This window comes from Bufo gargarizans, chromosome 5, assembly GCF_014858855.1.
Source record: "Bufo gargarizans isolate SCDJY-AF-19 chromosome 5, ASM1485885v1, whole genome shotgun sequence".
Taxonomy (NCBI): domain Eukaryota; kingdom Metazoa; phylum Chordata; class Amphibia; order Anura; family Bufonidae; genus Bufo; species Bufo gargarizans.
Window position 1 is genome coordinate 346,093,261 of NC_058084.1, and position 14,631 is coordinate 346,107,891.

The 14,631-nt window shown below is 40.9% G+C and overlaps 1 protein-coding gene across 2 annotated transcripts in view; it reads right to left on the bottom strand.

The window, feature by feature from the left end:
- The window catches only part of CREB5 (cAMP responsive element binding protein 5), a 506,504-nt gene that overhangs the window by 364,442 nt on the left and 127,431 nt on the right, over window positions 1-14,631 (bottom strand). For both annotated transcript variants that reach the window (XM_044293077.1, XM_044293078.1), the window contains exons 3-4: window positions 10,034-10,127; window positions 2,099-2,214 (exon numbers count right to left, since the gene is read on the bottom strand). In XM_044293077.1, the coding sequence (XP_044149012.1) occupies window positions 2,099-2,214; window positions 10,034-10,127 (210 nt within the window). The remainder of the gene's footprint in view (window positions 1-2,098; window positions 2,215-10,033; window positions 10,128-14,631) is intronic.

Below are 14,631 nucleotides of genomic sequence, written 5' to 3' on the forward strand. Positions count from 1 at the left end.
TTACCAAGTTTGGACTCTTACGCCACCAACTATCACTCTCCCCTTTATTTCTACAGAGCCTAACCCTCGGCATTCCCAAAAACCTGGGACACGATCGGCCCAGTGGGGCAGCACGTTGCAGTTATTCATTCAGAACCTGTATGACCATTACATGATCAGGACACATGTTTATCCCCTAGAATAAACCATAGATGGACCTACTGGATGACTGCGAGCAAAGATTCTGAAAAGTCGTGAGTATCTGAGGTTGGAAAATTGCATGCCTTTTCATGATACAAATAAAATCATTCTTATGTGTTCTGTAATGCAAAATTGTACAAATGTTATATCTGTTCTACTTTTTTCCTGAAATAAAGATCCTCAACTAAAACTGTATGTAATGTGATGATTTATAACAGGGCTCAATCATCCATACAGTGTCCATGGTTCTGTGAGAGCAAAAATGAGCATAATAGTCTGGGGAAAGAATAGCTGACATTATAATAAAACTGGGCTCGCATTCGTTCATTTACACAAATGTGGTTCTTATTACGGAGCATGTAACCTGTTCCAGTTGCAGGCTTACTTTAAGCATGCAAAGGTTTGGATGAATGAAAACCAATCCATGTGTTCATGTTCATCTCCAGCAGTCATACAAGAGCCATATATTAACCACCTGTAGCAAAGTGAACACAGTATTCAGCCCTCAATGTTTTGCATTTTCCACACAGAGTGAGCTTAGGCGAGGCGCAGGTTCTTCGTTTTCACAATGCTATCTGAATTTTACCAACCTGATCTACTACAGCAGCTGATATAATGTATCACTCTTCTTCACACCTCACCAAGGCTCATCCTTCTTGCCATTCCTCATTCACATTAAAGGGGTTTCCCACCTTCAAGCTTTCCAAACTCCTGACACTTTGAAACACTTACTGTATGACCTGTTGTTCCCACCGCCTGCTGGCTCTGGCTTTCTGACCCCTGTGGATATTGTCTCCTTCCCGTGCAGACTATAAAATGGGCATTCCAAAATAAGAAATCATCATATACTTACCCCTTACCTCTGTGCGGTTCTCTGCCGCGCTCCTCCGAGACTCCCAGGTGATGTGTCTGGATACAGTGCGTGACCGCCAATCACTGTCCTCAACAGTCTACAGATTAGGACAGTGATCTGCCGAATCCAGGCGCCTAACTGTATATACCACAGCAGTTAGTACTGGTATGTGACCACTGCTGGCGGAAAAAAAAACTGTCTGTGGGGGTATACCGGAGAAGCACCACAGAGAACAGCGGTGGAGTAAGGGGTGAGTATGTGACTTTTTTTAAATTTAACACATTAGATGGGTTTCCGAGATTTTTGTATTATCTCAGACAACCCCTTTAAGGTGCATGAAGATAAAAAATCTTATGTTAGATGGCTTTAAGATGAATAAAGTAAAGGGAATTAGTCATCAGAAAATAATCAATTATTTTAATCAAATTTTTATGCTATACATCATTCTTTTGAATTTTTGGTGATTTTTCTTTACACGTTTTCCAAGTCACTTTCTACATATATATAAATTTTTTAATCCTAAAATCCTGCAGTTTTTGCACAGGCCACTAAAGCCTAATAATATGTCGGCGAGGCTACTTGTACTGTGTAGATTATAGATCATGCTTCATCGGTTATCTGATTATCATCACAGGCAGGATAACAAAGAAAGCTAATACCTATACATAAATAAGATAGGATGCAACAGTCACAATAGATACACCCATATATACAGAATGTAAGTTCCACCTGTCACAATAGGTAATGTTCACAGCTTATCTACTCCCCCTCCCTGTGCAGTGATTTCTGCACAGGCTACAGAGAATGCCTAGAGAACTGGGTCACAGAAATCAATGAGCGCTCTCTAGGCTATGACCCACGCGGCTATCATATCTTTAAATATTGTTAACAAAATTTTAGTCAAGACGGCTTCCCCGTAATAATGTTGAGTAAAATAATTCAAAAAATCTAAAAATAAAAAAATAAAAACTGATTATAAAGTAAAAGTTTAAAACAGATTATAAACTAATTTGGTTTTAATTAGGAGAAAAATGATAGGTGACAGATTCCCTTTCAGGCTCTTACCCTTTTGCTGTTTTCTTCTTCTTGCGCACTTCGAAATTCATGCTCCAAGTCAATGTCATTGAAGAGCCCCACTTCCTCACAGTTTTTCAAGAAACGAGTTGGAGTCGGCGTCTGGTCTGTGGAACAATATTTTTATTATGGGGTGTATGCAACATTATGAATTATTGAATATATAACACCAATCAATTAATCTAATTATCTCTAGCGGTCTATCTGAGGTGACACATTTGGCGAATACGTCGAGAGTTCTTCTTGGTACATACAATGGACACAGTGTGAATGGATCCTGAGTAAGGCCAGTAAGGATCTATTGTAAATGAAAGTAGCATTATCCCTATCACTTTTCATAATGTTCATAATTTTTTCTATCCTATATTTAATATTCTTGATGTCATCACTGATAGAATAGATATTTGTCACCACTCCAGCAAATGGTCACACAATAAAGCTTCAAAAAGGATTTGTGCATAAACAGATCAATGGTGACACCAGGTCTACATTAAAGAGCATCACTGGATTCATCCATGTAGCTCTGAAAAGTTTCATCTCTCTTTAGACACTTGGGTTTACATTTATTAAGACCAGCGTTCTAGACGCGGGTCTTTAAGGGGTATTCCCATCACATACAATGGGGGCATATCGCTAGGATATGCCCCCATTGTCTGATAGGTGCGGGTACCACCTCTGGGACCCGCACCTACAAGAAGAACGGATTAGGGAGAGTTAAGGATGGAGGACCCCAGGTTTTCCAGAGTCTGGCCAACACCAAGTGCTAAACCCCAATTGTCACTTAGTATAACAGACCAGACTGGTGCCAGTGGCCAGTGTTAGGGTGCCTACTGGGCATTTACATGTGTAAAATAAATAAATAAAAAAGATAAAGAAAAGATAAAAAAAAGATAATGCTGTGTTTTGAATATGTCATTAAGTCAATGTTTTACTTATTACCATTCACAATAAATTAGCAAAAATAGGAATGAAGACGGCAGAAGTGAATTCTGGAATTTTATGAAATTCAACAAAACTATAATTCAATTTACACCTGTTCCAGATAGGTGCTATCTATCATATTGTTTAGAGTTGGGTTATTTGCACCTGTAAACCAGTGCTAGACCAAAAATGTATTTTTCAATTTCACATCTTCAAAATCATTGCTTAAAAAAAAACTCACATATCTCAATTAAAACAATGAAAAGATCTGTTAGTTCTACTCAAAGCATTTTATGAAGAATATTGATGTCAGTTACGTTCATACCTAGATGAAATCAGACCGATAGATATAGACATCACTGGGTCTGTCTGAGGATTAGGATGCTTTACCATGTTCATTGTTCACATGAAATTATTTTTTCCATATTGTTAAATGGGATCTGTTTTATTTATGCTGCTCTCTTAAAGGATATAGAAGACATAGAAGAGGGTTTCACCTCTCAGGACCATCCATTGACTAAAGGGGGATCAGGTCATACTACATGTTGCCTGCAGTAGAGTAGATGCCTCATGAGAAGGGAATTTGACATGCTCTTTAAAGGGGGCTCCCAGGATTTTGACATTGATGGCCTTTGGTATCTGATTGGTGGGGGTCTCACTCCTGGCACCCTCACTGATCAGCTGTTTAATGGTGTCGCGGTGCTCGTGCAAATGCTGCGCCCTCTAACTTGTAGCAGCGGTGCAGTGGATCTACACCGTCCTCTCTCATTCATTGGGGGTGGTCATGTGTGCATTGTAAAGCCTGGACGCTATATGCTTCATCGTGGGTATTATTGCTCTACATTTTGCATTGTATATCTTGTCTGATTAGAGTCTGTGATGCCATTTAGCTTACGTTAGTGTGCCTGGGCATACATTATTGTCCTTTTCTTGGACTATTTTGCAAATTTTTATGTAAGTATGAATATTGGTCCTACGTAAGGTTCTATTGTATACAGTATTTTAACTTTGTGGTGTTTAATAATGTTTGATTTTTTTTTAAATACTTTTGATGCGCGGCCAGTTTTTTTGCTATGCTCTATTGGTTATATGGAGTATTGACCGGCACTCCAATTTATTTCAGTGTGCCCCCTGGTCTCTATATAGCTTAAAAAATGTGATGAGCTTGTATCCATCATGGACGAGCTCTGTAGCACTGTGAGCAAAGACCAGCAGGGAGCGCTGGAGCTGTGACTATAGAAAGGGGGGGAGGGGGAAGATTTATCAGATGAGTAATGTTTATTTTTATTATTTTATTACATTACCTAGTAACTTGTTCATGAAAACCCATATAAGCTACTGGTTTGTTTTTGCCAGCTTAAAGGGAACCTGTCACCGGGATTTTGTGTATAGAGCTGAGGACATGGGTTGCTAGATGGCCACTAGCACATCCGCAATACCCAGTCCCCATAGCTCGGTGTGCTTTTATTGTGTAAAAAAACAGATTTGATACATATGCAAATTACCCTGAGAGGATTCCTGTCCCTGACTCATCTCATGTACAGGACTCATCTCAGGTTAAATTGCATATGTATCAAATCGGTTCTTTTTACACAATAAAAGCACACAGAGCTATGGGGACTGGGTATTGCGGATGTGCTAGCGGCCATCTAGCAGCCCACGTCCTCAGCTCTATACACAAAATCCCGGTGACAGGTTCCCTTTAAATCATTCTGGACATTCTCCAATGTCCTCTCATTAGAGGACCTCTCACCTCTACTGACATGTCTTTTATATTCAATATTTGTATTTCACAGAAAATGACTATTCTAGAACATCTTTTCTTATAATTGTCCCTCTGTTATTCCTACTAGAAGTTAATGAATACATTGACAACTGGGATTTACCAGCAGGGAGTGTGTCACTGCATAGTCAGACACTGTCCAATCATTGCTGCCAGTGTCAGGCATCACCTGCTTAGCAATTTATTGATAAATGTAAAGTAGGAATAACATAGGAGGGGCACAACACTCCAGAATTATTTCATGCCAGGAGAGGTGACATGTCCTCTTTAACAAAGTATTTTGCCCATCACTCAATTAGTTTTTTTTTATTTTTTTACTTAATTTGGAGATACTGTAGATACTATGCATTCATGATTGATTTGCCCAGTCTTACCAATACAAATCAATACAGATCAACCATAAACCCTGAAGTAATGAAGCAGCTTGGAGCATTGAAATCAGCAACATGACACTACTGTGATATGGAGTCTGCTTATTAAGAGAGCCTTGAATAAAAAAAATTGCTAAGCATCTTAACTTTGCCTGAACGAAAGGGTTAAAATCAAAGTTTTTTTTGCGAGTGTACGGGCCGTTTTTTTGTGTTCCGTATACGGTCGGTATACGGAACCATTCATTTCAATGGTTCCGCAAAAAAAAACGGAATATACTCCGTATGCATTCCGTTTCCGTATTTCCGTTTTTCCGTTCCGTTGAAAGATAGAACATGTCCTATATTTGGCCGCAAATCACGTTCCGTGGCTCCATTCAAGTCAATGGGTCCGCAAAAAAAAACGGAACACATACGGAAATGCATCCGTATGTCTTCCGTATCCGTTATGCCCAGCCCAATTTTTTCTATGTAATTACTGTATACTGTACATGGCATACGGAAAAACGGAACAGAAAAACGGAAAGGAAACGGAAACACAACGGAACTGTGAAAAATGGACCGCAAAAAAACTATAAAAGCCATCCGTTTGTGTGAACTAGGCCTAAGACTGTGAGGTTGCTTTTTACTCTGAAAATAAATGATAACAAAATATGCAAAATAAACGCAAAAAGTGACAAAATAAAAGGTGCTGTTCTTAAAAAGGAATCATGGAATTGTGGACAATATCATGGAACCATTTCACTGGAAAATAAATGTAGGTAAAGGAAAAACTAATGTTAAGTCACTTTCTGGATCACAAGAGGTGAGAACTTCACTTATCCTACATTCATCATGATGGGAATATCCCTTTAACCTGCTAGTGACCGCCAATACACTGGATCAACAGAAGCAACAATGTGAGATATTTAACCCCTTAAATGCAGTGGTCAATAGCAACTGTTGCATCTAAGTGGTTTAGAGAGAGAGGGTACCCTCTGTCTCCCAACAGATGCCAGCCTGGAGCCTAATGAAGGCCCCACACCTGCCTGCAGTATATTCATATCAGGCTAGGCCTTTCTGATGCTGTCTGATGGTGCCTGTTAGTATAGCAGTGACAGTATAACACACTGTACTGCATAAGCAGTACATTGTATTATAGAAGCGATCACAAGATCATCTGTCAAAGTCCCCTTGTGGGACTTATAAATGGTTAAAAAATTACATAATGTTGTATTAGATAAAAAAAACATCTCCAAGAAACTGAATGCTGCAAAGTTTTTAACAAAAAAACTCATTGCTGGTACTGCTTTTTTTTACCATCCTCCCAAAAAGAGACAATACAAGTTTATCAGTAAGCTATGCGTTCCCCAAAATGATTCCATTAAAAACTACAACTTGTCTTACAAAAAAACAGCCCCTCATACAGCTACATCTATGGAAAAGTAAATAAGTTATAGCTCTTGGAATGCAAAAATAAATAAATGTAAAGAAATAAATATTTTGGTCACTAAGGCCCAAAACAGGCAGGTCCCTAAGGGGCTGAAGCGCCCCTATAATATCATATTTAGATATGTAGCTGTGTATTATTAGATGTTGCATTTTTTCTTGCACCCCAGCTGGTACTTCACGCCTCACCACATTTATCAGCATGACAAAGGCTACCTAATATATTTAGCTGAAGTCACAACATGCTGGACGCACTTCTCTTCCTTCGATCAACTCATGGCTCTCATACATAAGAAGAATTTTGCACTAAAATATGTGTCTTGTTCATAACAATATTGAAAAGTGGCTCAGCGTGGCACAGTATCTTCTCGATGCTGTTGTTAGAAGAGCGTTTTTCCAAGTATTTTAATTAAAATAATACTGGTTGGAGAGTTAACTACTTTGATTCTACTGCGTATACTGCCCCCTATGTAGGACAAAAGGCATGACTATTAAATAAAATACTTACATGTTACTCACTTTTCACTGTGGATTCACCTGCTGATTACAGAGGGATAAGGAAAGTACACTGAAGGGAATGTCTAGAAATGGGTGCATAGGGTGCATGCTGTGACCACAGTAATACAACTGACAAGCATAGAAAGCCATTTACAAAACATGCCCTCCCCAGACTGCTCCATGAATGTAAGGCAGGCTACATGCACACGACCCTATGTGTTTTGCGGTCCGAAAATTGCATATCCGCAAAAAAAAACGGATGACATCCTTTTTTATTGGGGAGATCCATTGTAACAATGCCTAAAGCCTCATGCAAACGACCGTTGTTTTGGTCCGCATCCAAGCCGCAGTTTTGGCGGCTCAGATGCGGACACATTCACTTCAATGGGACCACAAAAGATGCGGTCAGCGCGTCCGCATCTGTTGCTCCGTTCCGTGGATCCGCCCAACAAAAATATAACATGTCCTATTCTTGTCTGCGCTTTGCGGACAAGAATAGGCAGTTATATTAAAGGCTGCCCGTGCCGTTCCGCAAATTGCGGAACGCACACGAACGCCATCCGTGTTTTGCGGGTCTGCGATTTGCGGACCGCAAAACACACAACGGTCGTGTGCATGTAGCCTAAAACGGACAAGAATAGGACATGTTCTATTTTTTTTTTTTGTGGGGCTAAAGAACGGACATACTGATGCGGACAGCACACTGTGTGCTGTCCGCATTTTTGGCGGACCCATTGAAATGAATGGGAAATTAATCCTATCTGCAAAAAAAAACGGAATGGACGACCAAACAAACAATGTTCGTGTGCATGTAGCCTAAATGTGTGCTCTGCTCAGAGGAGAATAGGGAGGGGGAGACAAGTATCTGTCAGACACCTCTGGAATTGACTTATCTTCTAGCAGAACTAATGGAGTGGCATGTTGAAATTTAGCATGTCTGTGATATCTGCCATGAGGGAACAGTCAGAATGCTGCCATAAACATAGAACTGTCAGTGAATTCCGCTAATTTTAGCATTACATTTATCTGTGCATGAGCATCATCAGAAGTTTAACTAGAAGCTCTTGAGCCCCAAAACAAAATCTGTAAGGGCGGGTTCACATTGGCGTTATTGATTTCCGTTATAGGTCCAGTTATAACAGAGTTATGGATGTAGTAGAGTTAACACTCATGCTTTATGAGACGTGTTATCTAAACTAAATGCGTTAAGCAAACACCTTCAATTGCTTTCCAATGGCTTTTGTTTCAAGATAACACGATGAGTTAAGACATTTGAGTTAAAAGTTTGTGTGTTAACCCTGCTACATCTGTAGAACGGAATATAACAGAATTCTAGGATGGACTACAAAGCTCTGTCCTAATACATGTCTATGGGGGCACATAACGATTCCGTTTGTTTCTGTTATACATGCCGGAGAAAATTGTCCTGTCAACAACCCCATAGACATGTATTAGGACGGAGCAAAACGAAATGCCTCTTAAAGGCTACCATTTTGCATTCCATCCTAGAATTCTCTTATATTTCGTTATAACTCTGTTATAATGGAACCTATAACGCTGATGTGAACCCGGCTCTACAAAGACCCGACCTACCATGTGTCATGTTATAATACTGGTGTCTGCTTATGTGGCAGAGGGAACTTTAGGCACCTTCAAGCACCAGGATCTTAGTGTGAATTTTACCCCTGAATCCCCTATAGCGCTGCCCCCCAGCAGGGGCGGACTTGGGATTTCTGAAGCCCCAAGCAAAGTTATGTCTGTAATCAAAGTCATTTTGGGGACACTATTCAGGAAACACTTAGATTCTGCCTCTACATAAAAATAGATATACAAGTACTGATATTGTAGTAGATGTTACCTGCAGTCCTATGTAAGACCATGGATAACACAGTGATAACTTCCTGAGTACAGATAATGTAGTACATATCACCTGCAGTCCCATGTAGCACTACAGATATCACAGTGATAGGTTTCTGAGTACTGATAACACAGTGATCTCTCTGTTGATGTAGATGTTACCTGCCCAGATGAAGATTCCTCACTGTGGAGCCTCTTGGGACAGGGGACGGAGTTTGAGCTGCTTTACAGGTTGCAGCTTCATAGGTGATAGGGGCCTCAGTGAATACGGGAGGGGGCCTGACATGACTACTGCCTGGCTCCTGAATCCTATCATGCCTTCTTCCTATGCCTTCCCTATCTGTTCACAACTGTATCTGTGTCCTTAGGAGTTGAAAGTTGTGTCTGACCTGCCTGTGGGCATTTGCATGGTGGTAAAGACCGCCACTGTCCTTGGGCAACATTACATTGCACTTTCTTTCAGGCCTCATGCACACGACCAAATTTCAGAACTCTCATCTACATGCTGCGTTAAAAAAAAAGCAGCAGAAAAGCTGTGGTATTGCAGATTTGAAATCTGCAGCATGTCAATTTATACAGCAGATTTCAATGTAAAGAATGACACTGAGTACAATCTGAAGCTTTATTGCAGCTAAATCTGCAGAGTGTGCACACACCCTTTGGTGTGTTTTTTTTTCGGAGGCAAATTAGGCTGGATTCACACGTCCGTGAAACACGGTCCATGTGATACCGGCCTGGATTTCTTCTGAGTGCAGGAGCGCACGGCGTCATTAGATCATACGAGTGTACTACTGTACTGCGGCGGCAGCAGGAAGCGCATGGCGTCATAGCAACCAATGACGCCGTGCGCTCCTGCACTCAGAAGAAATCCAGGCCGGTATCACACGGACCGTGTTTCACGGACGTGTGAATCCAGCCTTAGAAGCAGAAATGCTGCAGAAAATCGGCAGCTAATCAGTAATGTGTGAACCCAGCCTTAACCATCAAAGTTTCTATTTTATTTAAGGTTCGGTTTTTGAACTTTTCATAAGATATTTTTGGAACATGTGAGACTAGAAGATTGTATGTTACCTGACAACAGGTTATCATTCTTTATTGAAGGAAACTTCAAGGTCATCTCGTGCTTGTGCCTGTGAATCATCAGGTGATCCTCTGTGGGGAATCGCTGGAACACACAAAACATAAATGTGTAATAAATCCCTGGCAAAGAGTAGCAATACAACACAAACCGAGCGGTAAAGGTAACAGGATCCATTAAGACATCTAGGGCATGAATAAGTAACTAGACGTTACTTACAATGGGGGCTCTGCTCGCTCACATGACATGCCTACTTAAAGAGGACCCGTCCCCTCTCCTGACTTGTCTGTTTTAGTAACTACTTGCATTCCCCATGTAATAACAATTCTGGAGCATCTATTCTTATAACTGTATGTTGTGCCATTCCATTATTTAGTGAACAGATTACTAGCAGTTTGCAATGAAGGTCCAGATGGGTGTTACTAGTTGGTGGGTGTCTCCCTGCACAGTCTGCCCCTGGCAGCATTGATTGTATAGGGTCAGACTGTTACCCCAACTGCTAACACCCGGATGGACCTTCATTCCAAACTGCTAGCAAATCATAACTTCTTGCAGGAATAATAGAGCTACGACACAGTAAAGGAATAGATGCTCCAGAATTGTTATTACAAGGAGGATAGAAATAGTTTGCAAAACAGGATAAATTGCAGGTTCTCTAACTGATCACCTATTTGTTGGATACTAACAGTAAAGAAGTTGACCTGCCAGTCTGGGGAAAAATGTAGGAATCATCCAGTACCTGTTCAGCATTAAAGAGGCGGTTTCATAAAGATAACCCCTGTCCAGCTTGGACAACCCTTTGTGAGCCAAAATGGAGAGCTGCTGAATAAGAATGGATCCAGCTCCATGCTCACTAAGCCCAACAGCGTACATTGTATAGCGGCTGTGCTTGGTATCTGAGTTGAGTGCGATTCTAAGCACAGCTGCTATACAATATACGGTGCTGCGCTTGGCGATCTGCAAGAAGGCGGTGGTTCTCACAGGAGGCGGGGGTCCCGGGCGTCGGGCCCCCACCGATCAGATACTGATGACCTATCCTGAGGATAGCATACAAAATCCAGCACTATTTAAACCTCTGTATTTCACTTCATGTTATGCTTGAGAAAGGCTGCCATGAAGCCGAAACGTTGCATTTTTTACTGGTGCGTTTGTACACATGCTTTTCATGGACCCACTGTGAATAAAGAACCTTTTTGTATGGAGGTGCTGCCGTCAATCTGGATTTTGTATGCTATTCTAATGACCGAATGGATCTGAGGTCAAGGGTGAGCTGACATCTTCAAGGTCATTGCTGCTGCTTTCAGGCACCATTTTACCCTGTCCTGAGGATAGGTCATGAGTATCAAAATCTTAGCAAACCCCATGTTGTAATCGTCCATAAATTCATAAAACAAAGCCTGTTTCACACTGCTGGCAGTAGTTCCGGAGGCGTGCATTGTTTTTTGTCCGGCCAAATCCCAGTATACTGTATTTGCTGGGTAGCGGCTGGATCTCCAACCGATTATAGTCAGAGGGGACGATGGGCATTCCGGTAACATCTGGCAATGCCGGATCCAGATAGCTCTGGCAGCCTGTCGGAACTACTGCCGGCAGGGTGAAATAAGCCTAATTCTACTTTTAACAACATTTCAGTTACTTGGTAAATACTTTGGGGGAGATTTATCAAACTAGTGTGAAGTAGAACTGGCTTAGTGTTGCCCTTAGCAACCAATCAGATTCCACTTTTTTTTTTTTTTTTTTTTTTACAGGAGGAATCTGATTGGTTGCTATGGGCAACTAAGCCAGTTCTAAGCCAGTTCTACTGAGGAAGGGGACAGCGTCTCCCCGAAACGCGTTTGGTGAGCATCTGGGTAATACCCCAGACTAAAAGACCCCGAATCCTATCTTGGAGAATAAGTGCACTTATACAAAGAGAAAGATTTCCTGGACACGCATCGTAAAAGAGTGATTACGTCATCCCGCTAGCGCTCAGAAACAAGCGACTGCATACCTCACGTAAGTACACCACGTGAGAAGCAGCAGTGAAGAGACACGAGGGACGCGAATACCGCAGCCGGGACGCCGGCACACCGAGCGGCCTTAAGCAGAGCGCAGGCGGAGGTAAGCCCACACCTGTGGGAAAACTTACAACCTTTTCACTGAAGTGACACTTACCACAGCGATCATCGCTGCTACCATACAAGAAAATAATAGAACCGCATTATATAGTGGATTAAATAACAGCTTCCCACCTAAAGAAAATATCTCTGCGGGTAACTATAAACAGCGGACAATTTGTTTGAACAGTGCCAGCTGTGGAAATTGCTACACTGTCTTCCTGAAAATTTGCTGTGCAGGAACTATCGATTCATCTTAAACACTGACTATTAAACGTTGTCTTGCAACATTGAGGATAAAGACACATTATTATATTGAAAAGTTGCTATACCTTTCAAATACTAGTACCAATATATTGAAAGCTCTGAACTTTGCGCATCTGAGATCTCCTAACTTGTGGAATTTTGAAGTTGGAATAATACATGGAAACAAAACTGTTGTTTTAATACCATATGGGTTTGCGGTAACCGGTGGCACCATTGATCATTGGATATACAACCAGAACCATTGAATTCTGTGAACGGTTGGTGCCTGCGGTTCCTGCAATTTTTATAATTTTTATTTTTTCTTGTGATTTAATAAGCTTTTAGGTTTGAATAGTGTATTCATTGTATTTTATTCGTATTTTATTTGTGACAGGTGAAGAAAATTACATTTCACATTTTATTCATACGTAATAAACCGTGTTATTCCTTATATGAGTGCCAGTCCAACCTATTTTTCTATTAATAATTTGCTTTGAGGGGTGTCTCAATTTTTGGACTAGAGCACCTGCCCTGAGGGGACAAAGGTGAGCGGACCCTATTTTTGATTTACTCCAGTTCTACTTTATACCAGTTTTATAAATCACCCCTATGTCAAATTTTTATTTTTTGTATTTTAATCATTGGGATAACCCCTACAAAAATGTTTTATGAATCAAGTAAAGAAAAATGTGTCATCAGTAAATGACCTACTGTTTAAATCATGTTTTTATGTTTAACATATTTTTGATGATGTTATTTTTAATCTTCCATGTCACTTCTATAATTAAACAAAACCCATAAAATCCTTCAGTTTTTTCACTGGCCACTAAGCCTAATAATAGGCGCCACTTCTTGGTCTGTACAGATCACTTTACTGCAGTTATCTCCTTATCTGTACACAGAGGTGATATCATTACAGGCAGGATTAGAATGACAGATAAGACAGGATCCACCATTCACAATAGGTGATTGTCAGAGCTCATCTATTCTTCCCTTGTACAGTGATCTCTGCACAGGTCACAGAGCATGCCTAGAAAACTCTTCCATAGAAGTCACTGCGGTCCCCTCCTGACCAATGTGTCTATGGACCATAGGGCTGCCATAAAGCTATTTAATTAATGCTTTCTAAATGCTGCTAAGAACAGCACAGACAAGATGGCCGCCCCCATAATCATGTTCAGCAAATAGAATGAAAAAATCTACAATCAGAAAATAAAAATAGATATTAATAAAAAAAAATGATGTGTGCTATTATCTGGTTTTAACTGGCAGACAACATTTTTGGTGACACATTTCCTTTAACATGTTTTAGGGCTAGTGGTCAGTGTGAAAACTGCAAGATTTTATCATTGTTCTTGTGACATGGAAAATGAAAAATATACTTAACATTAAAACGGATAAAATGAATGGTCATTTATCAACCAATATACTCCATGTTAATGTAACTTCGACATTTTTATTAGAGGAAGCTACTCTAACAGACACTTTTGGGTATATTAGGCGCAGATTTCGTTGCAAAGGTGTTTTCCTGAAAAATCTGCAACTTTTCCCCGTTTTACGCCGCAGTACTGAGAAAAGTGGGCGTGGTGTGGGTGTGCAAGCGGGTGCGCCGGCAGGCCTGTCGCATTTATCATTTTCTACGCCAGTTTTTGGTGTAGAAAATGGCTTAAATTTACGCCAGAAAGGATTATATTTGTTACAGACAGGGTATGGACCCACTGTACCGACCAACAGTTTGACTTAGGGCTTACTCTAAGGGCGTTATCCTGGCAGTCCTCTGGTATTTACCCTTTAACCCCTAAACAGGGATCTGGACTTTGCTGCAGAGGAGCCACCAGGCCGCTACCTCTTGACATAGTCCTGGTGTGGTTGTTAGCTGACCCGCAGAGTCATAGACACCTAGTATGAAGCACAGAGGGGTCAGGCAATCTGTGCAGTCAGGAGACAAGCAAAGGTGTGGACAAAAACAATACTGCACCATTTCAAGGAGATGTGGGCACCTTCTTGCCATACACCTGCAAGGATCAGAGTAAAACAGAACAGCTCTGGAGGTTCAGAGGTAAGGAAAGCTGTAACAGGAACAGAAAAATCAAAGGACAGCCATGGGGAGCCTTATTTAGTACCTACCATTTTGAGGTCAGCCCCAGAGACTGCAGCTCAGTAGTTTACTATTAGATGTGAGGGCATTTAAAGTGCTTAATGGCTAATGGTGGCCGTTTGTTGTAATCGGGATGAAGCTGTCAAAAACA